Here is a 23,919-nt window from a genome sequence, read left to right on the forward strand (position 1 = left end):
GTCGCTGCTCCCTGCTTGGCACACCTCTCTTCCGTGGTCTCCGCCGCCTCGGATTAACAGAGAGGGAGTCTCCCCGACTCCAGGAGGTAGGCAGACCAACCCTGCCACTGCAGACCTTCCGAACGCCCGTGCCACAATCCACTTCAACAACTCTGCAGCTCCTTGGCGCTTCGGACACACGTCTCCCTGCTTCACCTCCGGCTTCTTCGGCAGGTGTTCCACAGGCGATCTCCTTTGCCTCACCTGAGCGGGCCATTTATACCGCCCCTCTAGGCCCCAGGTGCAAGCAATTCTCCTCAACTGCACAATGGTCTGGGTACTCGGCATCCCCCTTTGTCATCCCAGAGTGGTCTATGTCCGAGTTAATGAATTAAGGATGTCAGACTTGTCTCTTTGGGATTATACAATTACTGCACTGTTTGTGACCCCCGAAAATGTCCACTCTTATTTCAACCCCCTTTTCACTGCATATATATGTGGGGCGTGGGTTCAGTATATATTGCATGTAGTGGGAGTTGCAGGGGGTCTCCCCCCGCATATTTATGGAGTGAAAAGGAGGTAAAACAATGGCAATTTTCAGGGGGTCGTAGTAAAAACAGCGCAGTAATCACATAGAACTGTCTCCTCCTCGTCTCAGTACCAGGTTGGTGTTTTTTGGGAGACTGCTTTCTGGAATCCTAGGGAAGAAATTGGTAATACCCTGTAAAAGCCTGGGGGACATTTGACTCCTTATAAAAGGGAAATGGGAGATACTGTGTCTCATCCAAGCGGGCCTCATCCCCACTCCCAAGTCTCCTCCGTCCAGGTGCTCCTCCCTCGCATATCCACCCCCAGGTCAGGATCCAAAAGAGACAGCCTTTCTCTGGACACCTGGGAGGGGGATATATTGGGGAAAGAAGTGAGCACGCCCTCAGATTCCTCAATTGACAGAACATGCCATTTCACAACATGCATGGACTACACTATCAAGCAACCTTCCTATCCATCAACAAAGTGCTACACTAATCGAGGGAAATGAAGAGTGTCAGACAATTCCCCAACATTAAGAGAGATGACTGAACGCCAGATGTAATACTGTCCATAACATTTTCATGCACTTGTGGGTAATGGAAGATGGTGAAGTTCTTTTAAAGTGAAATACATATATCACTGTCGCAAATATGTAATCTAAAACGACACTGGTCATTATTTTTGGCAGTGTAAGCCTTTGCTTGAGGACTGATCAGCTTCTTCTTCTGAGAAAACCTTATGTGAGCCATACGGATTGTGAAACTAAGCATGAAAAGATGTAGCAGGTCAGACACCAGAAGAATTTAATTATCATAGACTCTTCACAGTCCACCGATGCATATCAAGCTTTTTAAATAACTAAGCCAGGTCAGTTTAAAAAGTTGTGTATTGTGAATTCTATGCAGAGTCCTTTTTTGTGAACAAAAATAAAATGGTAAGAAATGCCAAAAATGTTTTTTTTTTTTAAATGTGGTGTTAAAAGTATTGCTTACGTGTATATTACTGCATTCTGCATAAGTACATCATGAATTTGTACAGCAAAGTAGAACCTACAATTCTAGACTGCATCTTGGATGTGCCTGAAACCTAATTAGAGACAACACTATTGCAAGTGTTAATTCCCAATATAATGACCAGATGACATGCATTACTCACCGTAATAGCGTTTTGATTATTATATCTGCTTAGATTCACATGCTGTGCATACAGTCTGACATCTAGTGGTAATTGCAGAGTATTGCATCTTTGTTTCGAAGATCGAAAGGGGATGTCGACATGGGTGTGACTAACACTATCCCTAACGTGACGTGTAGTGTACCCAAAATCTCTCACGCATCGAGGTCCCTCTGGTTGTGTTTTTTCAGCCATGAGGGAGCCTTATAGTCATCGTGAGCGAGTACAGAAGAGAGTAGATGTAAGATGTCTATGCTCCTACTCCACGAGGGGAGGAAGACAGGGCGCATGTGAATCTAAGCAGATACAATCATCAGAAATGCTATTATGGTGCGTAATGCACGTCTTCTGATGCTTGTGAATCTGCTTTGAATCCCATGCTGTGCATAGACTAGCGAGCAGTACCCAAAGATGGTGGTGGGGTGTGTGAATGAAAAGTAGCAAAGATATGTCTTAGCACCACTTGCCCACCTGAGAATCAGACCTAGAGTGTGTATCTAGGCAATAGTGTTGTGTAGAGGTGTGTACAGAACTCCAGGTTGCTGCTTTACAAATGGACTCAAGAGGCACAATTGCAATGAATGCTATGGTAGCCCCAGTGCCCCGAGTAGTGTGATCTAGGCGTGAAGGGCAGATCTCTCTTGGCAAGAGTGTAGCACAGTGTGATGCATTTTACGAACAACTTTGAAATAGCCCATTTAAAGACAGGGTCCCCTTCTCTACCAGCTGCCACTGAAAGAAAAACTGGTTTGTTCCTCGTGGCTTTGTTTTTTCCAGATAATAGATAACCACTTTCCTCATATCTGGTGTGTGGAGGCTTCTTCCTGCCAAGTTAGTGTGGTTCTGGAATAAGGTGGGTAGTTCTATGGACTGGTTTACATGGAACTTTGAAATAAATGTAGGCACAAATCGTGGGCGAGTGCGCAGGACCACCTTATCTTTGTGAATTGTGACAAATGGGTCCTGAACTGAAAGAGCCTGCAGTTCACTAACTCACCTTAGCGAGGGGATCGCCACAAGGAAGGCGGTCTTGTAGGAGAGTGCTTTAAGGCTAGCCTTGTGCATTAGTTCAAAGGGAGGCCCCATTAATCTGGTAAGTACAACGTTCAGGTCCCACTCAGGAGCCGGGTTGGAAATAGGGGGATGAAGCCTTTTTGCTCCTTCCATAAATTCCTTAATTACTGGAATTGTCCACCACAAAACTATTCTGGGACGTGGTGTATGCTGAAAGCGCAGCTAATTGGACCTTTGGAGAATTGAAAACAAGACCTGAATCTTAACAAGTGGGTTAGGTACAGGGTAATATGTCAGGGCGTGCATTCAATAGGTTTGATGCCTTTGCCCTTACACCAGATGACAGAGTTTCCATTTGCTGGAGTAGCAATGCCTGGTGTTAGGTTTCTGTGCTTCCCAGAGTATGTCCATCCATCTTTGAGGGAGTTGGAGGTGCCCAAATTCTATGGCCTCAGGAGCCAGGCTGTTAAGTTAAGAGTTTGAGGGCATGGATGTAGCGTCTCCCCCTGGTCTTGCGACAGCATGTTGTAAGGGCACAGCAGCTTCCTGGGAGGGGAGACGGACATTGCCATGAGATGGGAGAACCAAGGTTGGCGGGCCCACATCGGGGCCACCAGAATCATCCTGAATGGCTGTTGAGCAGTGGAATCTGGGGGGAAAAACGTAGACAAATTTCCCTGACCATGTTATCCATAGACTGTTCCCCTTGGAGCAGTCCTGAGGGTACCTGACGGCGTAATCTGGGCATTGTGCCTTTTTCAGAGTTACGAACAAGTCGATCTCTGGGAAGCCCCAGTCTGCGAAGACGTTGAGTAAAACATCCTTGTTTAGTCGCCACTGGTGCTCTATGGGTAGGGAGGGGGGGGGAGTCTCTGCCGAGTACGTCCGCCAGAAGATTGAGTTCCCCTAGAACGTGTTGTGACAGGAGGAACATTTTGTGTTTGAGAGCCCATTTCCATATGTTCTGGGACAGTTTGGACAGCCCAACTCTGTTCCCTCAAAAAGGAATTTTGGTTGGGGTTTTTATCCATTTACAGAAGGTAGGCAGGGTGGGGTTTGTTTTTGTGACAACTGTTGTAAAGAATCTAGACTACACTTGGTATTTTGTCCTAAAACCCACCTACTGAGGAAGAAGGGGCTGCACCCGTGCTTTGCCACCGTTGGATTCGGAACTGTAAAACAGCTCTACTAATGAAACAGGCTACACAGCCATCATGGATTCTATTTTCTGTTTCTCAAGTTTATGCCACCTGGTCAGTCATGAGGAGGTATTTTCTACCTAAGAAGTACTGAAGTATCTTTTTATCAATGTATCTGCATTTTAAAATACAAGCTCACTTTTTAAATTGTAATAGGTTATGTTGTAATGGCAATGTTTGGCTCTTCAATAAACAGAAATGGTTTGATATAAGATAAATAGCATGCCCCTCAACATGAATAACTGTTGTAAATACAAAAATGGGGTTGGGAGGTGCAACGCCATAATGCTAGCTTCATCTTCAAAGGAGTTTCATTAAGAGAGTTGATAATTGACTGGGTTAGCCTACTGTCAGGATGCACAGTTATAAATATGAATTGAGTTTTTAAACTGACATTAAGGAAGGTGAACAAAGTTTCTGAATTGTGTAGCCATGATATTTCAGCACTCACCGACATCACACTAGTCTTTACTGGGATAAAATAAAATGTATGTTATGACAGGTGCAGCTGGATAAGTGGGGGATCTGGGAGTTCATTTTTTATAACTGTAGGCACAGCGCTGAAACATCTGTCTTTATCACAAGGTGATTTCCATGTTCTTCACTTTGGATTGCTCATGCTCCTGAAAGTGTCCTTGCTCGAAAGGAGGATGAAGAACTATGATGAGATTCACAATTTCCAGCTCGGAAGAGCAGCAGTCTGGTTTTTGCTCAATTTGTGTGCCGGGGAATCATGTGCGTGCACTGAAATATGCTTCTCTTAATTCAGGAAACACAGAGGAGGTTAACTATATACAGAAGATTGGATAGTAAAGAGGGGACAACAGAAAAAAATACACATTCTGAACAGTGTTCCCATGAAATTGGAAATGGCCCAAAGCATATGCATTCTTTGAACTTGCTCTAACCACAATGAGCGAATACAAGGGCGTAGATGTGTAATATATTTAATTGCATTCCTTGCTGCTGCAAAGAATTAAAATAAAGGTGTCATTGGGCATAGATGCCAATTACAAATCAGGAATTATCTATGTTGGAGAGTTAGAAGGAGTGGAAGACAAGCACATATGAAAGAGGGGAATTAAGATATTTCAAGCACCGAGAATCTACTGGGTCCCATACAAATATAAGTAACTACAAGAGCGCTATGCCTAATCCAGGAATACACATAAAACAAGGCTCCGGGCCACCGACAAAGTGCTGAAGATGAGACATGCAGAGTGCAGAACACTCCACTCACTGAACCTAAATCCCAACTTTATTCCCATATCTCACTCTGCTTTAGAGGGAGACAATTTGCCTTCAGGAGACATCCCCCTTGTACCCCTCCTCCTCTCCTCTGAGTAACTGTGACTGACTAGCAGCCCCGCAATATCTAACTGCAGGTTTCCTTAGAGACTCCCCTTGTAGTGCATGCTTGCTTGCAGTGTGTAGAGAAGATGTCCAAGGTAGGTGAAGCCTACCAGTTCAGGCAGGACTGATTCACTTGGGTTTGCCCTTTAGTAATGGCATCCCTCTGCCACATGCAGTAATGTGATCTTGCTCAAACAGTATTTTCTGCATTACCTTGGAAGCAAAGACAAACATTCAAAAATTTGATTAGCTCAGTTTCATGATCTAATATTGATTTCTGTAAATTGCATAAGGGGGCAAATAGTCCATAAAGAAAACCTACCCGTCTCCCATAGCCATGTCTGAACCTGTTTAATACCAAACTGTACTGCTGCACAGTCATCCATGTCAAGATGTATAGAAAGCAGCCAAACTTAATTTACCTTGTGCAAGTGCTTTAACCCATCTTCAGTTTTGACACAGGATTGTTCAACGTTGTAGTCAATCCTATCCAGAACGGTTCCCTAGAAAAGTGTAAAAATAGAAGAAAAGATCACCAGCAGGAAAAAATAGGCTACAGTTTTTGCATGGTTTCCATATGATGCCATCAGCAACAATTCCTCTTTGGAAATGTCATTTGCTTAATCGGAGATCAGGGGAGAGGAGTAGGGCTTTCTTAATCAACCGTTTTGATGTCACAGCAAGGGGATGCAGTATTTCCCCCCCTTCCTTCCTTGAGTCTACTGGAACTTGATTAACTGAACCAAACAAACGGCGGCACTCCTGCCTTACAGATGTTGCGCTACTGACAGTTTGTCAAATCCAAGAATCTGCGATAACAAAGGTTGCTGTGCCCTTGTCAGTGTGGGAGCTGCAAACTACCAGATTTGCGACTACTCCCGAATGGAGACATGTGAGGGAGACAGGTAGTGGAGGTGAAAGAGCTGGGTGGCAGTATACCATATAATCTATTATTTTCTTATTTTAAAACTTTTCTTTATTGGCATGAGGCAAGAACAGGTAAACAATACGGTGCACATAGCAGATAATGTTACAGATAACTGAAAGGCATTACATACAGGGGTTAACAAAGAGGTCAGGCGGGATCTCGCGCAGTTCAAAACATTTCAGGGAGTATCAAGGACTACGAGTCCGACAAGGGGGAGGAGAGCAGTGCAATATCATCCTTACTGTTCAGATGGCTGCAAAAGTCAGACCAAATATTTTTGGGGCGAGAGGACATGGGGAGAGTGTTGATATAGTCTTCTTCACACATTTGGGTCCAGGTGAGGGCCTTCAGCCACATTTCAAAAGAGGGGGGGGGGTGGCGGCCCTTCCAGCACTGAAGTATGCATTTTTTGGCAACCATAGTTCCAATGTTCTAGAACCTGGACACCTTTCTGAACTCAGGCCCATCCCATAGTCCAAACAGAGCGGCCAGTGGGTCAGGAGCAATGTGGAACCCAGTTATCTCAGAGAGGGCCTCTGTGACGGCTCTCCAGTACAGGCCCAGCGCATCACAAGACCAAAACATGTGAATGTGGTCTGCTTCCATGGATTTACATCTCGGGCAAGTATGGGCCTGGCTGTGTACAAATCTCCCCACCCTATGCGGGGTGTAGTATAGGCGGTTCAGGAGCTTATATTGCATGCACCGAAATCTGGCGTTAAGGGAGACCCTACGTGTATGCATGCACATCCTACCTCACATAGCATCGGTGATAGTCTGGCTCAGTTCGTTATTCCATGCCTCCCGTGTTGACTGAGGTGCGTCACTCAACTTTTCAAGTAGCATTTTGTATAGGGAGGATGTTATGCCTTTAACCCCAGCTGAGTTGGTTATAAAGTGAATTTCAGGTGAGCCTGGGGGTTCGTCGGGATAGGAGGGCCACATGGCACGGATCGCCGCCCCCAATCTAAAATATTGTAGTAGTTCCAGAGCGGAGCCAGAGTGTCCAGGACGCCATGTCTGGGGGGGGTGATAAATTTCCCTTCGGGATATAGGTCAGACAGCGCATGGTAGCCGAGATTATGCCAGTGTCGCATAAGGAGTTGGTCGTGGGGCTGAGGCCCGGGAACTGCCATATGGGCAGCCACTTGTAGTACGGGCGGGAGTCAGGATGGGATTGCAATAACCGTCTCCACGCCATGGTCGTGGCAGCCACGGGATCCACCGGGGCGTCGGCGTGGTATGTGTGGTGAAGAATATTAGACAGTGTTGACCTCTTCGCTTGCTAGTTTCTAGAGTTTCACATGTGTGGGGGGGGGGGGGTCTGAGAATGCATACCAGTGTGTAGCATGTTGTGCTTGTGCAGCGATCCAGTATCGAGCGAGGTCAGGGGCCGTTAAGTCCCCTTTCTCATATGCGAGAGCCATGTGCTGCCACTTCTTACGAACCGCACCAGAGTGCCACAGGAATTGGGTGCATGTGGTGTGTAAGTTCTTGAAGTATTGCTTCCCCGGCCAGATCGGGACATTTGCGAAGGTGTATAGAAGCTTAAGGACAATTATCATTTTGATTAGGGACAGCCTGCCCGGTAGAGAAAGGGGGATGTTGCGCCATCTCAGCATCCGGGCCTCCACAAGCTGCGGCGTGGATGGAACAAGTTACTTACCTGTAACTCTTGTTCTCCAGCATGGGTCTGGCATGGATTCACATGCTCATGAATATTCCCCGTCGTCAGGATGGGAATCCTCGGTAAAGAAAAAATCAGTATCAGATTCATTTCTGATCTGACTTTCGTAGTAGTAACCAATCACTGATTTCTGCATCATACTGACCACAGCCAATGACTGCCCTCTCCCTAAGCCCTGCCTCTGGCAGCCATCCTCAGATTTGGTAGCACGTGAAGTGGCAGTATGACCAAGTGAAGAGCCGCAGAGGGGAAGGAGGGAGGGTTCGCATGTGAATCCATGCCAGACCCATGCTGGAGAACAACAGTTACAGGTAACTTCTTCCTTCTCCAGCATGGGGTTTGGCATGGATTCACATGCTCATGAATAAGAGAATACATAGCAGTACACACATGCACAACCACGGGAGGTGGCAACAGGCTCAACATTAAGCATCTCTTACCTCCTCACCAGGCTCACCTTAGGAGAACAGGTAGCGCAGCACTGCTTGGCCGACCCTGGACTCCTCCCTGGAATCCCGGTCGACGCAGTAGAATTTCGTGAAGGTGTGCGTCGACCTCCACATAGCAGCCCTGCAGATGTCCAGCAGGGGCACACCAGTAGGAATGCCGTGGTAGCTGCGATCGCTCTGGTGGAATGGGCTCTCGGACCACCGGGCAGCGGTCGGTTTGCCAACCGATGACAGTACATGATACAGCCGGAGAGCCATCTGGAAATGGAAGCCTTTGAGAGAGCCTTCCCCTGATTGACAGGTCCAAAGTTCACAAAAAGTTGTGACGTCTTCCGAAAGCTCTTTGTGCGGTCCACGTAGAACTTCAGCGCTCTAGCCACATCCAGCGAGTGCAAAGTCCTTTCAGCCGGCGACGAAGGCGACGGGAAGAAAACAGGCAACACCAAGGGTTCGTTGAGGTGGAAGTCCGACGGCACCTTGGGCATGAAGGAGGGGTGCGTCCTGAGCACTACCCTCGTGTCGTGAAAAGTCAAGTACAGGGGCTTGCAGGAAAGGGCCTGGATCTCTCCCACTCGTCGTGCGGAGGTGATGGCCACAAGGAACGCTGTTTTCCACGACAAGAACTTCAACGAAGCTGAGTGCAGAGGCTCGAACGGAGGTCCCATGAGCTTGGTCAGCACCACGTTCAGCTCCCACGCCGGGGCCGGCGCCTTCACCGATGGGAACGATCTGAACAGTCCCTTCATGAATTCCTTCACCAGACGATGAGACCACAAGGACGTCCGTCCCGTGGTTCTGGTGTATCGGGAGATCGCAGCAAGGTGAATCTTGATGGAAGCGTGCGCTAGTCCAGCCTTGGCCAGCGTCAGTAGGTACGGCAGTACTTGCGGAGCCGTAATCCGTAGAGGGTTAATCTTCTGTCCGTGGCACCAGACAGAGAACCTCTTCCATTTGTGTCCGTAGCATTTAAGAGTTGAGGACGCCCTGGCCTTTGCAAGAACCTCTCTGCAGTCGGCCGGTATGTCGTAACCTCCAAACTCTAGCTCTGCAGGAGCCAGGCCTGCAAGTTCAGTAACTTCGGGTCGTGATGGAGGATGGCACCTCCTTCCCTGGAGAGAAGATCCGCGTCCACTGGCAGCTTGATTGACGGGGACGCCCACAAGTACAGAGGTCCGGGAACCATATCTGCCTCGGCCACGCGGGTGCGACAAGTATCATCCTGCACCGTGACCTCTTGAGCTGGTTGATGAGCCAGATCAGCAACAGCAAAGGAGGGAACGCGTACAGAAATAGGCCCTCCCAGGGGAACGAGAAAGCATCGCCCATGCTCCTCGGCTGGGGAAACCTGCTGGCGAACCTCCGGCACTTGGAGTTTGTCGCCGTCGCGAACAGATCGATCTGGGGTGTGCCCCAGCGTCAGAAGAGGCGGTCCACTAGATCCTGTCGTAGTTCCCACTCGTGGCACGAGCGCAGCTCTCTGCTGAGCGAGTCGGCGATTGTGTTTTTTATTCCTGCCAGATGAAACGGCACCAGAAACATCCCTTGGGCGACAGCCCAATGCCACAGATCCTGCGCCTCCTTGGACAGGGCTGGGGATCTGGTACCGCCCTGCTTCCTGATGTAGAACATGGTGGTGGTGTTGTCGGTGAAGATCCTCACCACCTTGCCCTTGAGGGACGGAAGGAAGGACCTGATGGCCCAAAACACTGCACGTAGCTCCAGGACGTTGATATGGAGGGATTTCTCCGTCGGAAGCCAAAGGCCTCTAGCGTGCAGATTTTCGGTGTGCGCTCCCCACCCTTCCAGGGAGGCATCCGTGGTCACTGTCTTCTGGTGGCCCGGGGTCTGGAAGTCCATGCCCGCCGTCAGATGCGCGGGGGTGCCCCACCACCGGATCGCTCGCCGGAAACTCTCGTCGAGTGTGATCCTGTCCTCGAAGCTGCCCGTCGTCTGGACCCAGCGAGCGTCCAGGAACTCCTGCAACGGGCGCATCCGAAGCCTGCACAGGCGGATGAGATAAATGCAAGAAGACATTCCGAGGAGGGATTTGATGGACCTCACCTTGGCCGCGTCCGCACACCTTGCCCAAGATGGCCCTCGTTCTTTCCTCCGACGGCGAGGCCAGAAGCGCCACTGTGTCGAGTTTCGCTCCCAGAAACAGTGCGTCTTGCGCGGGCACCAGGTGGGACTTGGCGTAGTTTATGGAGAATCCCAGGTCCGTGAGTAGTTGGACGATCCTCGCCGTGTGTTCCGCGGCGAGCTCCCTTGTCTTTGCTCGGATGAGCCAGTCGTCCAGGTAGGGGTAGACGTGGATATGGAAGTAAGCATCCTCCAAATCCAACGACGACAGGAAATCGCCCTCCTCCAGCTGACCCAGGACGTGCTGGAGGGTGGCCATCCGGAACTTCTGCGCCTTGATGAATTTGTTCAGTCGTCGTAGGTCCAGGATGGGACGCCATCCTCCTGTCTTCTTCTTCACGAGGAAGTATCTTGAGTAAACTCCGGAGCCCCGAAGCCTCTTTGGGACGAGCTCAATGGCGCCTTTCTTGAGCATCACCTTTACCTCCAAGAGAAGTTGAGGGATGTGATGTTCCTTCCTGGCCATGGGGGGGACGCGCGGGCCCTTCTTTAGAAACTCGAGCGCGTGACCCTGGCCCAGGGCATCCAGCACCCAATGGTCGGTGGAGATGGACTCCCACACGCCGACGAAGTTCGCCAGCCGGCCTCCCACCGGGGTGCTTCGGTGGGGCCCGACCCCACAGCCGGTTCAGTCCTGCTTCGACGAGGCTTTGCCGCCTTGTCCTCCCTGGCGACGACGGCGGGGTCCGCCCGACTTGCCTCGTCCCCTGTAGGCTTCCTGTGACGACGAATGGGCCGCTTGACGGTAGGTGGAATATCCGCTGCCGGTACCTTTGGAGGCACCCTGCTTGCCTCCGGTGCTCCGAAAGGGCGGCCGTCGTTGCTGGAGAACACCAAGAGCCCGGGCCGTCTCCGCCTTGATGGCTTGCAGGGAATCGTCCACTGTTTTCCCAAACAGGTTGTTCCCGTCGAACGGCATGTCCAAAACTCTGGTCTGCACGTCCTGCCGGAAGTCCGTTGCCTTGAGCCATCCACGCCGTCTAAGGCACACGTCGTTGCCCAACTGGGGGGAGGAGTTGACGTGGAGGCCGATGCCCCCCCCCCCGCTTTCTTCCTGGCCGCCGCGGAGACGACCGAGTCCGGGGTCGGCTGTGCCCGAAGACACAAGGGGGCCGCGTCCGGGACCCGGTACTTCTTCTCGTACCGATCCCTTCTCGCAGCCGTTGTGGATGGGTTCTTGAGGAGGGAGAGACCCTCATCCCAGATATCGTCTAGTAGAGGTACAGCGAGGACCGTCTTCCTCTTGGTCTCGTGCCGTTGATAAAGGAAGCCTTCCTTCTTCTCTTCCGGGCAGAGCTGGAAAAGCTCGGATGCCCTGGCGATCATGGCATGAAACGATCCAATCTCGTCGCGCGGGGAAGCCCGGGGAGGAGGTGACGACGGAGGATCCTCGCCGTAAACTTCATTGTCTGTACCCGTCGCGGCCGTGTCCGTCCCTGTGTCATCCCCCCGGGTCGTGGACGGGGAGAAGGGCTGAGACGGGCGCAATGGTTGAAAAGGAGGTGGAGGATGAATCCTTCTTCTCTTAGGAGGAGGGCTCCCAGAAGGGCCCGGCTCCGGGTCCCCCGTCGGGAGCGGTTCCTCCGACGGTGGTAACGGCAATCTCGTCCTTATCTCCGAGCATAAGGACTGTATAGCCAACAAAATGGCCGTCGAGTTGTCTTGCGGCATTGGTTGAGGGGGTTTCGACGGGCGGACAGGAACCTCGTCGGTACCCTCGACATTCTCGTCGTCCCCCTCGTTGGGGTCCCTCCCGACGGGCTGGTCTTCCTCCACGCCAATGCTGTGGCTTAAGACTTCGATCAGCTCCTCTTCAGAGGTTGAGGCCGAATCCACGATGGCCTCCTGCCCCCCCTTTTTCTTCTCCGTCGGAGGTTTCACGGGGGTCCTGTCGATGGGCTTGAAAGAGGACTCCCAATGCGGTGGCAGGGAGACTCTGGGCCCCGAGGTCGCCTCCACTGGTGTAGCCTCCACAGGCTGAGCCAGGGCCGCCACGACTGTCTCGATAGAGGCCTTGGCCGGGTGGATCAAGACTTTCGCCACCTTAGGTGCGCTCACCGCCTTCTCCTTAGGGGGGGGGGGGTCACCACCTCGCTCCCCCTCCGAATTGGCCTTCGAGTTCGACCGGGGCCTCTCCAGAAGCTTCGCCGGGTGCTCGGACTTCCTCTTACCCGAGCCAGAGCGTTGGCTCGTGGTTGATGGCGCCGGGGAGGTTGCGCCCTGCCTGGCAACCGAAGAGCCCGACTGTTCGGCGCTCCCGGTGCCCGCGGACTCTGGTGCTTGGCCTTCTGTTGGGCCCCTGTCGCCAGGGCGCCCTCAAAGGTCTTAGAAGACCGCTCAGACATCTTTTTCTCACCCGACAGGCTCTTCCCTTCCAGCCAGTTGACGAGACGCAGATGGCGGTCCTTCATGGTCCGCTCCGACATGTTCCCGCAAAACGCACAGTCCTTCTCCACGTGCGTCTTGTCCTCATGCAGGCAGTAGAGGCAAAGGGAGTGTTCGTCCTCCTTGAAGACATTCTGAAGCTGGCATGCAGGGCAGACCCTGAACAGCTTCGTGGGCGTCGAGCTTCCCTTCTCCTGGGCCATGTCCGAGATGGGCCTGAGAACGTCCTAGAGTCCTCCAAAAGCGTGGCTCGACGAAATCTTCACCCTTGAGGGGCGTAGAAGAATCCGACACGGGTCCCCATTGATCGGATATAGAAACGGTGGAGCTTGAGGCTCTTTTGACCGAAAAAGAGTAATTTTCCTATGAAAAAAGCGCAAAAACGCACTAAAGCTCGAGAGCAATAGCACGAGGATCCCAACACTTGAACGTGCGGTAAAAATCTGAGGATGGCTGCCAGAGGCGGTGCTTAGGGAGAGGGCAGTCATTGGCTGTGGTCAGTATGACGCAGAAATCAGTGATTGGTTACTACTACGAAAGTCAGATCAGAAACGAAACTGATACTGATTTTTTTCTTTACCGAGGATTCCCAGCCTGACGACGGGGAATATTCATGAGCATGTGAATCCATGCCAGACCCCATGCTGGAGAAGTGTAGTTGTCGGCCTGTAGCGAAGGTCTACAGAGGGATATTTGGACCCAGAGATATCTGATTCCACCTGGTGACCAGCGGAGGGGGTATTCGCATGTTGGCTGGGGGGGTTGCTGCGGTGAGCGGGATTATTTCAGATTTAGTGTAATTTATAGCAAAGCCCGAGAATGTGCCTATTCTGGTGATGTCGCAAATAATCGAGTCTAGGTGGGTGGATGGGTCCCTTATATAAAACGAGTATGTCGTTGGCATATAGCGAGATTATCTCCGGGGTGTCTCGCAGTCATATACCCTTTAGGGCGTGCTTGTTTCTAACGTTATCGGCCATGGGCTCTATAGCAAGCGTGAACAGTATTGGGGAGAAAGGGCAGCCCTGTTGAGTGCCCCTGTGGAGTGTGAAGCGAGGCGAGGCCTGGGATTTGACCAGGACCCTGGCCAACAGGTTCGCATACAGTAGTTTGGTGTATGAAATCATGCAGGGGCCAATACCCATTTTATGCAGCACAGCCCACATGTATTGCCAAGACACCATGTCGAATGCCTTCTGGGCATCAAGGGTGACCGCTACCGCGTTGGCATCGGGATCAATTCTGGACATGACATTGAACAGCCGGCGGATGCTGAGGGCCGTTGACTGGCCAGGGACGAAGCCACTCTGGTCTGGGTGGACCAAGTGGGTCATTATGGGAAGGTATCTATTTGCAATGATTTTGGCGAAGATTTTTGGGTCCGTGTTAATTAGAGATAGGGGTCTATAAGACCCGCATTCGTCCAGTGGTTTACCCGGCTTGGGGAGCACGGTTATAAGGGCTTCGTGCATGGACTGGGGCAAGGTGGGCAGACAGTGACTCATTCCAGGCCTCGAGGAGCCTGGGTGCTAGAATAGCAACGTGTTCTAACTGATCTAACTTCGACCTAAGTGAGGCCACGTTCGCGTTTAGATCGTCTAGCTTCTCATGAAAGGAGGCAAAGTTCTTTGCCATGGACTCCATCATTGCCCTGAGGTCGGGCTGGGGGGGGGTCCGATGGCGCTTCCATGTCGTCATGGTTCGAGGAGGTGGCACCCTGCTTCGCCCTGGGTGTCGGTTTGGTAAACTTATCCATAGCCTTGGCGGTTCCGCGAGACCTGTTGGACATCCTGAGGGTGGGTGATATTGCGCACAGATGTAGGTAGGGGCCACCTGTGCAGTCCGGGGAACAGGTCTGCTAGGCCCCTGGAGCGGCGGTGTGGGGTGGCGTGAGAAGCGGGCACAGTCTGGGCGACCGAGGGCGTCAGCAAACCCGTTGGTGGGACTCTTCTCAAAGTGGCCCGAAGGGGGGGCCCAAGTGGGAAGCCGCAGGGCCAGGGGCAGGGATCTCAGCCCAAGCACCCCGGATCAGCAGGAGTCCATAAGGGGGGGCCCGCCTCCAGGCACAGCAGGAGGGCGCAGGGACAGGATGAGCTCAAGAGGGGGGCAGAGTGGGCCCCAGGTACCAGGTTCGAGCAGGCTGGGGCACGCAGGGCGAGGTGTTAAAGATCCGCTCAGCCAACCACGCAGAGCAGGTATGACAATTTTCCGTGTCCGGGGGCCAGGGCGTAAGGCCTGGAGTAGAGCCCTCCACCGGCTGGTGATGACACGATATATGGATGGTAGTAGATGCGTACCCGCAGTCCGGGGCAGCGCCGGGGGGGGGGGAATCCCCCTCTTGAGACTATGGCTGTAGCCTGCCTGGATGTCTCCAAAGTACGATTCGCACCGGAGGGCGCAGGCCACGTTGCTTGGAAGGCTGGACCACCGGGCCCTGACAATGAGGTATGCAGAAGATAGAGGAAGTGCAGGGCTCCTGATGAAATGCTGGGTGCAGTATAGTCAATGGGGGGCATGCAGCTGTGATCTGGCGGCCCCCCAGCTCCTCACCTGCAGTCCTGAGTGGTCCGGATGGTGTGTAGAAAGGAGCCTCACGACGAGACGCATGCGCCCGCCCAGGAGAATCGGCCGCGGCTCCCCCCGCAGCGCAGGGTCTGACAGGCCAGGGCCACGCAAGGTAGGCGGGGAGCCGGCACCAGGCGGGGGAATCGCCCGTGATGACCGGCAACAGCCAGGGCCCAAGCCCAGCCCTCCGCCGCAGAAGGGGCCCCAGGATGCAGAGGGAGAAGGGGAGAGTCCGCTGCAGGCACCGCAGCAAGGCGCACCACGGGGGGGCGAAGGACGGCACCCCCGGGCAGCCGCACAGCAGGCGCTTGGAATCCAGATACAGCACGGTACAGAGTAGGCCCCACGCAACCCGCTCGGCCCAAGAGCCAGGACACCACAACACAGCCGCAGGTGTCCGATTTCTGCCAAAATTGGATGGGGATGTGGCTCAAGACAGCTGCGACTCGTAGCATGCATTTTCGCAGCAGGATATTATATTCAGCTGCCGATGCAATCCGAGGAGAGGTAGCTGGGCACGGAGCTCAACGGCTAAGCAGCCTTTTTGTAGGCTGCTCAACAGCGCCCCCCAATCTATTGTTTTCTAAATGGGATGAAGCGGGCCTTCTACACAAAGAGGGATGTCGTGAGGGTGGCAGGATGCCCAGGTATGACTGGTTTCAGGTTGGGACGAAATGGGGGTGGCTACCAAAAAGGAGGTAGGCGGTGAAGGATGACAGGACACCGGGTTTACAGCCTTTTTTGGGAATAGGGCTGGGCAACTAGGACACAAGAGGGAGGTGAGGCAGGGTGGTAGTGCACTTGGTAAATATGTTCCTGTTGGGTGCTAGGGAGGCAAGGAGACTTAAACAAGGGAGGTGGGTGGGTGCAGCATACAGTAAATTGTTCCTTTCCTGCTTGGGGTGGGAATTTGTTTTTGTTATTACGTAGTTCCCTTCTGTCTTCCGTCACACCAGCGCGGGGAGTGAGAACATTGCAGGGTGGGAAAGGGACATGGCAACAGTGAGGCAGTCTCCTGTTTTAGGGTACGGGATGGCACTGATGAGAAGATGTGACCCAAGGACCACCACAGCTTCGGAATGTATCCCTCAGGATCATCATCCCATTTCTATCCTGCTTTGTTTGACCCCCAGTAGATCACAAGAACCGTTGGTTAGTTGAGGAAGGAGCAGAGGAGACCTTAAGGAGATCAGAGAGGGTTCAATGTAGCCCTTAATAAAGCACAGCGCCCAGGGAACTCAAGAGAAAATGCCATTGACTCAATGAAGAAATACTTGACATCATGTGGAGCACAGCCCTTGTAACTAGCAGCAAATACTTGATGTTTTGACCGTGGCAGGGCACAGACCAGCGCCCAGTAGTGGATGTCCGCAGAGCCAGGGACCTTGGTGTGGAGGACTGTTTTGAGACGCCCCTCAAGTGAACATTTGTCGCTTGAGAGCCCTGTCAGAGGTTGCAGAGCGTTGCATTTGTCTGCAACGGAGGTGCTTAATCTGGAAAGAAACAGATTGATCATCAAGTACAAGTGAACAACTCTGAATCCAAGATGGTGCTGGCACTTCAAATAACTAGAGTGTCCCAGACCTACCCTAGGTCCAATTTACAGATTGTTAACACATATAAGACTTCTAGTTCCTCAGTGAGAGCACCAATCAAAGCGCTCAACCGAATGATTCTGCCAGCTGGCAACACTTAGTCAATTAAGCAGTCCACAGGTTTTTTGGAAGGGGAGAGGGATATAAGTGGGCAGGAAAGAAAGAGGATTGTGCGAGTCAGGAATTTGGGGCATGAGGCAGGTCGGTGCATGGCAGAGCTGTGAGAAAGAAGCAGAAGGGAGAGAATGGCAGTAGAGAGGGACTAAACGGACGAGGAAAGGAGATCAGAGAGGTGGAGCGGCGCTGAGGGAGGGCAAACCTAGGTGTAAGGAAGAGGTCACCAGAGGGGAGAGGATAAGTGGAGTGAAAGAGGTGGAAAAGAATGAAGGAGGGGAAGAGGCAAAAGATAAAGTGGAGGAACAAGCTAGCAGAGGAAAGAGGAGCAGCAGAACATTGAGAAGAAAGACACGAAATGAGGGAGAGAGAAGTGGAGGAGGAGCAGAGGAGAGCATGTTGGTTAGCAAAGAAGGGTGGTCAGAGAGGGCTGGCAGAGATCTGAGCTCAGAGACTCCTAGCTTGGTGGAGGACCAGAATCAAAGGAGGTCTCAGACAGCTTATCGGGAGGTTAAGCCTTACAAGCCCTGGGCCCACTGTGATTCTGCAAAGAATCTTAAGTGTCTGATGTCTGGCCCCCATCTAGACAACCCAAGGCACCAATGGTGGTGGTGCTGGTATTCCCAGAAGAGTAGAGTGACATCCTGACACCATTTACACAAAATTGAGGACCACTGTTCTATAGAGAAGCTAGGAAGCTAGATGTGCCTCTGTTTTTAACTGCAAATGCATTCATCTACTCTGGCCGATTCCCGACATTGGGTTTTACTCTGAATCTGAATGTGCCTGTGTGCTCTCTAGAGTGGAGGAGATTTAACCTTAAAAAAACAAACTGCAATATTTCTGTGCGACATTAAGCATCATGCCAGGACACACCATGACCTGACATGGTACTGCATGGCATGATGAGTCATGCTATAGGTCAGTTCATGATATATGTCGGGACATACAGCAACGGTAAAATAATTACAGTGTTCCGACCACCTCATGGGCCCTATCTACCATATAGAATAGCACATGATAGATCATGACAAAGGAAGTATCGTGACCAGACAAGACATCAAAACATACCACGACATGACAATCTGCGTACACACCCATTTTGACATACCAAGCAAGTGCCTTAGTCTGACAAATCAAGTGTACACCATTCTAATAAACATCCAGGTTACCGTTAAACAATCCCAATATTTTCTCAGTTTGCACAATGCCATTACAGGATCTAGTCTAGACAATATCTGTAGATTTCTACATTGGCAATTTCATCATACTCAATGATTTTCCAAACCCAGTGTATTCCCAGTTTGACAAGTCCACTATATTTCCATTTAGACAACCCCAGTAGGATTACAGTTTGTACAGTATAATAGCAGCATAGTCCCAGTTTCAAACTCCCAGTATACTTCACATTTTATAAAACCTCCCCCAGTTTCACACCACAAATATATTTAGAGAATGCAAAATGAAGGTTATCTACAACCAAATAAGGTGATAGTTTTCTTATTGGTGCCAAAACATTGATTTTCATTCAAATACACCAAGAAATAAAATAAACCCATACTTAATTGGTGTACAAACGCTCTTATGATTAAAACATACAGTATATTTATGGAAAAGGAATAAAAAGTGCTGCAACACCATAGTTAAGGTCACAGGATACCACAAAGGAAAATGATAAATTATTTTCCTCTGTAACTTTGTACCTTGCCCATCGGGTATGCATGCCGAATTCAGTGAACACCTTCTTAATTTCAAAAGACAGTGTCCACATTTCAGTTTTGATGCAATGGTGGTTTTCCATAGACCAACAAAAAACATTTTACTCATTTAGCTATACAGTCCAGGCAACTGGTGCATGCAACAAACATTTCAAAATCCTGCCAGAGAGTCAAAAACATAAAAAATCCTACAGAAACAATGCTACCAGTGCACAAGTAGGCACACACATGCAATCACCAAGTGGATTTTTGAGGAAATCCCCACACACAGATAACTTTAAAAACGTAGGTAAACACAGTTAAAGGTTTTTTATGAATGCCACTGGTGTAGGGTTCAGAAAGACCAACTGTAATAGTATGCAGGCCTATCCCTGTAAGTTAGGCCAAGCACTCACTGGTAAGGGTGACTGTGCAACAAAGCTTTACTCTTTGGAGAAGTGGACCCTTCTGTAAAGTAAAAATCACTACCGCAAAGGATGGCAAGGAAAGGAATGCCCAACCTGGTAAGTACCAAACATATCTACTCTATTAACAATCATGTGCATCAAGGTCAAAATCAACTATAAAGAAAAGTAAGCAGAGATACAAAACAGTAGTACTGTCCAGAGAACACCAGTAACTCCTTAAACCAAACAGCACTACTTGTCGACATAAAAGTGACAGGCTGCTGCAGTATACGGTGGGAGAACACAATGGTTAGAAACTTAACAGCTTTTTGTTATCAGTTTAATGCAATTTCTAAATGTAGATAAAAACAATAGCAAAGCAGTCGACGTGAAAGACCACAACACACGTGCACAGATATATGAACATTTCAGTACTGTTTTGGTATCTTGAAACACTTGTGTATAGGCGCGTTACAAATGCCATATCATATCATATCATATCTCAGGTTGTCTGCCTTATCAAGGTGGGGGGTTAGGGGTGGGAAGTTATTGCTGGTACAAGCCCAGGCAAAAGTGACATTGCCTATGCTTCTGATGCCGGACCAGCGCCTTATCTATTTTGGTCCCCTGTGGTGCTATAAACCATTACAAGAGAACCCAGTCATTACAAAAAAAAAATACCATAGCAGAAACTATTTACAAAACCACAGATACATGTACAACCCTATTGCAAATTAATAACTCCCACCACCCAGTTCCCAACCAATGGTTCATCTCAACAATTGGATCTCTTTTAGGCCCTTGCATGGTCTTGAAAATAAGTGCTGTGTGGTACAGAATGGGTTTGTGATCCAGCCTGAATTATGACATCTGATACTACTATGCAACATCCGCATTAGAGCAGTGTGCGTTAGTTCAGTCAACCAAACCAAAGGTTTATATATTCAACTCAAGCCAACCATCTAGTGAGCCTTTCTCCGACAACCGGTGCCATAAACATACAAAAAAACCAACTACATTCCAATTCTCCCAACAGCCAAGTTGAACTCCCCACAATGTTACGCTTTAACTGAAAACAAAACAATTAAACAGAAGGACTAAAATCCCTCAATCCTATGCCATACTTTGGATGGGGACACCAAAATTCGTCCAACTTCAACCATCAACTTTGACCGTGGCTCTCAGGGAATGATTTTAGTAGCTCCTTGGCCTGCTCATGTTCCAAACAATATATTGCCTTTCCTTCCAAGTGACTTTTAGCTTTGCTGGTTGAAACATGCTCCCTTTAATTCCTCAGTTGCTTCATTCGCCTCTTCCATCTCAGTGGCCAGGAAGGTCCAGGACGAGAATAATCTAGCTTAATGTTATTTTGGGGGTTAACTTTCACATTTGCCGATTTTATAATGCTCTCTCTAGCCTCGGCATCAGACATCTTAATAATGGGCGTTCGCCCTACACCAGAATCTTGGCGTTTGCAAGGAGTTATGTGCTTTTATCTTATACCATATATCTACATATATGGGATCATCTTCTACATGCAATATCTCTAGAAGTCCGTTTGAGGCAAAGGATATAGGTAACTCCCTTTTCCACCAGAGTGGGGACCAATTACTAATAGGTTTAGCTCACACCACGTTCTCTAGGTACGGAAGTCTATTTTCCATTACCCTAATCCCCTTTATTACTGCTTCCATCTCCATCACCCGTTTCAAGGCTGGCTTCATCTGAGTACATAGTTTTTCCATCTGTGATACATTGCTCCAGAGTAGAAATCAGAGATTCCAACTGGGCTACCCTCTAACGATTAAACATAACTGATGATATGGAATATAAGGAATGACGTACACTACCTGAATTTATTGCCTAAACTATTGAGAATGTCTCCTATTCTTATTAACCAGCTACACTGCGCACCAGACTGTGAGATGGCTAGTTATCAATATTAAAGTGGCAGCCCTCCACGGGCATCAATTACCCAAGGGCTTAGAAGCAGACCGATTTAAAATCAGGCCAAGGAAAAATTAATCAGGTCGTCTGACCCTCTGAGTCATGGAGAGCTACAGTGCTACCAAGAAAATAAAAAAGGAACTTACAATGCCTTTCAAAAGTAATACAAAACAAGTATTTAACCATAACGTGGTATTCCAGCTTTGGAAACACCCAGAGCTTCACACGCTCAGAACAATTCCCTGTTGGGCTGGGAATCGTCGGAACAACTAAATAGCAGAAAGAGAGAGCTTTTAACTGACAGCTCATCACACTTATTGTGTACACTTGGCTTGTTTTACCCCACAAAGCCAATGAGGGAGAGAGGCTGAAGCGCCTCTCTGGGGGAAAAACCTTCAGGTTCTCAGAAGGTAGTGTCACAGATGGTTTCAAGAACACCAACTGGGTTGCACCTGGGTGTTGTGCATTTGCTCTGTGTTTAAAATGTAGGCTCCCCCCAACCCCCCTCTATCTATGAAAGTCAAATCAGGGTGTTTTGCAGATGCTCTCTGTTCAACTTTAGGCGTTCCCCCTCTATCTATGTTTTGCCCCCTCTATCCAGAAAACTAGCTTCTAGGGGTCTTGCTTTTTCTGCTGTATGTTGAATCCTTGGCTTCTTCCCTTTATTCTGGACACTTGAATCTAGATGGTTGCATTGCTGTTGTGTTGGAGTTGGGCGTCGTGCACTGCAGTTTTCCCCTTTTGCTCCCTCCTTCTCTCCACACTCTACCTCCATGCTGCTTTCAATCTCCCCCATCTTCTTTAACTGCTACTCGATTACCTATCCCATCTCTCTTTCGAAGTCTGGAATGAAAAAGTTCAAGAAGGATCTCCTCGTCTCCAAGCCAGGCCTTCCCATCGCCAACACCTACGTCAACGCTTCTTCCAAGCAGACTGTCATTGACATCCTCTTTGTTGTTCCCTCTCTCTTGACCTTTGGATTCACCATTTGGTCTCTGTGCTCTCCCCTTGCTCTTCATCACCCATTAATGGTGGCACCCGTTGGAAAGTACTCTTGGCATAATTCCCTTCCTCTTGGGCCATCATTAAAATGTCTACCTGAATGGCACTTTCATGGTACAGGGCTTTCAGCCCAACCTCCTTCTTGATAGGAGTCTTCTGTATCTCATCAACTTCCTCCCTACTCCTGTTACTCCTCCTGTCACCTCTCTGACCCCTCTGCCACCACCAACTGGTGTACCACATTCCTGTACTCCTCCTGGGAAGACCTTCTAAAGTGGCAACAAGCTCCATTTCGCTACTCCCAACAGTCGCTCTTCCGTTAACACTGCTCTGACATCTGCCACCTCCTTGAAGACCTCGACATCCTCGCTCTCACCAAGACATGGTTGACAGCCAGCTCTGTCACAAGTTGAGACACTCTCGTCATGCAGGGCTACAAGATCCTCTCTAAGGCCAGGCCTAACCAGGTCTGGGGGCAGAGTGGCCCTGATCTTCGCTGAATGGGTCCCTGCTACTATCATACCCACTCAGTCCTACTCCTCTTCCGAACACCTCGTCTGCAGGCTTGGTGTCTCTCCTATCCTCTCGCTGACTCTGGCCACCATCTACAGGGCACCTGTTCTGGTCTCCCTCTTCCTGGTCTGACCTCACCTCTGCTGCTTCTATTCACCTTGACTCCCCGGATACAGCCTCTGGACTCTTCCGCAACCTCTGACCTTTTCCATTCTTCCCTCTGGTCCGACGCACTCAGTTGGACACACCTTGGATGCGCTCATCTCAGCAGACAGGCCCATCTCCAACCCTCTCCCTACACCTCTCCTGGTCTGATCATGCTCTCCTGTCCTCCCACCTGGACCTCCTGGGTCCCCCGCTAATCCCCCACCTGCAATGTCAGTCTCCTTCTCTGTCATTCGACCCAAGAAGCGAGTGTCAGTTGCTGCTTTTTCCGCAACATTCATTCCCTCTCCCACTCCTGCCACTGGCTCTCACACTGACACAGCCCTTACTAAACATCAACTCGCCATCTCCACCACTCTGGACATCCTTGCCCCCGTCATGAATATCCACATGAAGCTTGCCTCCAAGCGCAACACCTGGTATGCCTCTCTAACCTGGCCTCTATGAAAAGTGCAGAGCTGCTAAGCAGAAGTGGCAGGCTTCAAGCACATCCTATGACAGACTGGCCTGCCGCCTGCTCCAAAGGCAATACAGACTATCCATCCGCTCGAAGAAGGGCTATAACCAACCCCGCATCTCTAGGGCAACTAACACGGCTGAAATCTGCAAGGAACTCACCAATCCTACTGCAGTCTCCATTCCTCTTCTGCATTTCCTGGCCTTCTGCACTGCACTGGCCTCTCACTTCATTACTAAAACTCAGGCCATCCTGTCCTCACTCTCCTCTACACCATTCCTTTCTCCCTCACCACTCTCGGGCTTCTCTTACCCCCCCCCCCCCACGCTCCTTCTCTCCCATATCACCTGATGAGGTCTCTACACCACTCTATGAAAGTCTCATCCAAACAGGTGCTCCCCTTCTCCTCCAGAACTATCAAGGACTACATGGTCTCCCTTGGCTGATTACTGCAATCACTCCTTTGCCACTGGATCCTTCTCGCTACTCCTCAAGCACTCCCTTGTGCACCATCTCCTCAAAAAGTCTTCTGCCGACCCCTTCTGTCTGGCTAACTACCGTCCTATCGCCATTACCCTCTTCCTGGGCAAACTCTTGGAGAAGCTGGCTATCTTGCAGCT

General features: G+C 50.1%; 1 protein-coding gene across 2 annotated transcripts in view; it reads right to left on the reverse strand.

The window, feature by feature from the left end:
* STX16 (syntaxin 16) overlaps positions 1–23,919 on the reverse strand; it is a 296,294-nt gene that overhangs the window by 36,464 nt on the left and 235,911 nt on the right. For both annotated transcript variants that reach the window (XM_069651061.1, XM_069651060.1), the window contains exon 7: positions 5,672–5,752. In XM_069651061.1, the coding sequence (XP_069507162.1) occupies positions 5,672–5,752 (81 nt within the window). The remainder of the gene's footprint in view (positions 1–5,671; positions 5,753–23,919) is intronic.

This window comes from Ambystoma mexicanum, chromosome 3p (assembly GCF_040938575.1).
Source record: "Ambystoma mexicanum isolate Mex_15411 chromosome 3p, UKY_AmexF1_1, whole genome shotgun sequence".
NCBI lineage: Eukaryota > Metazoa > Chordata > Amphibia > Caudata > Ambystomatidae > Ambystoma > Ambystoma mexicanum.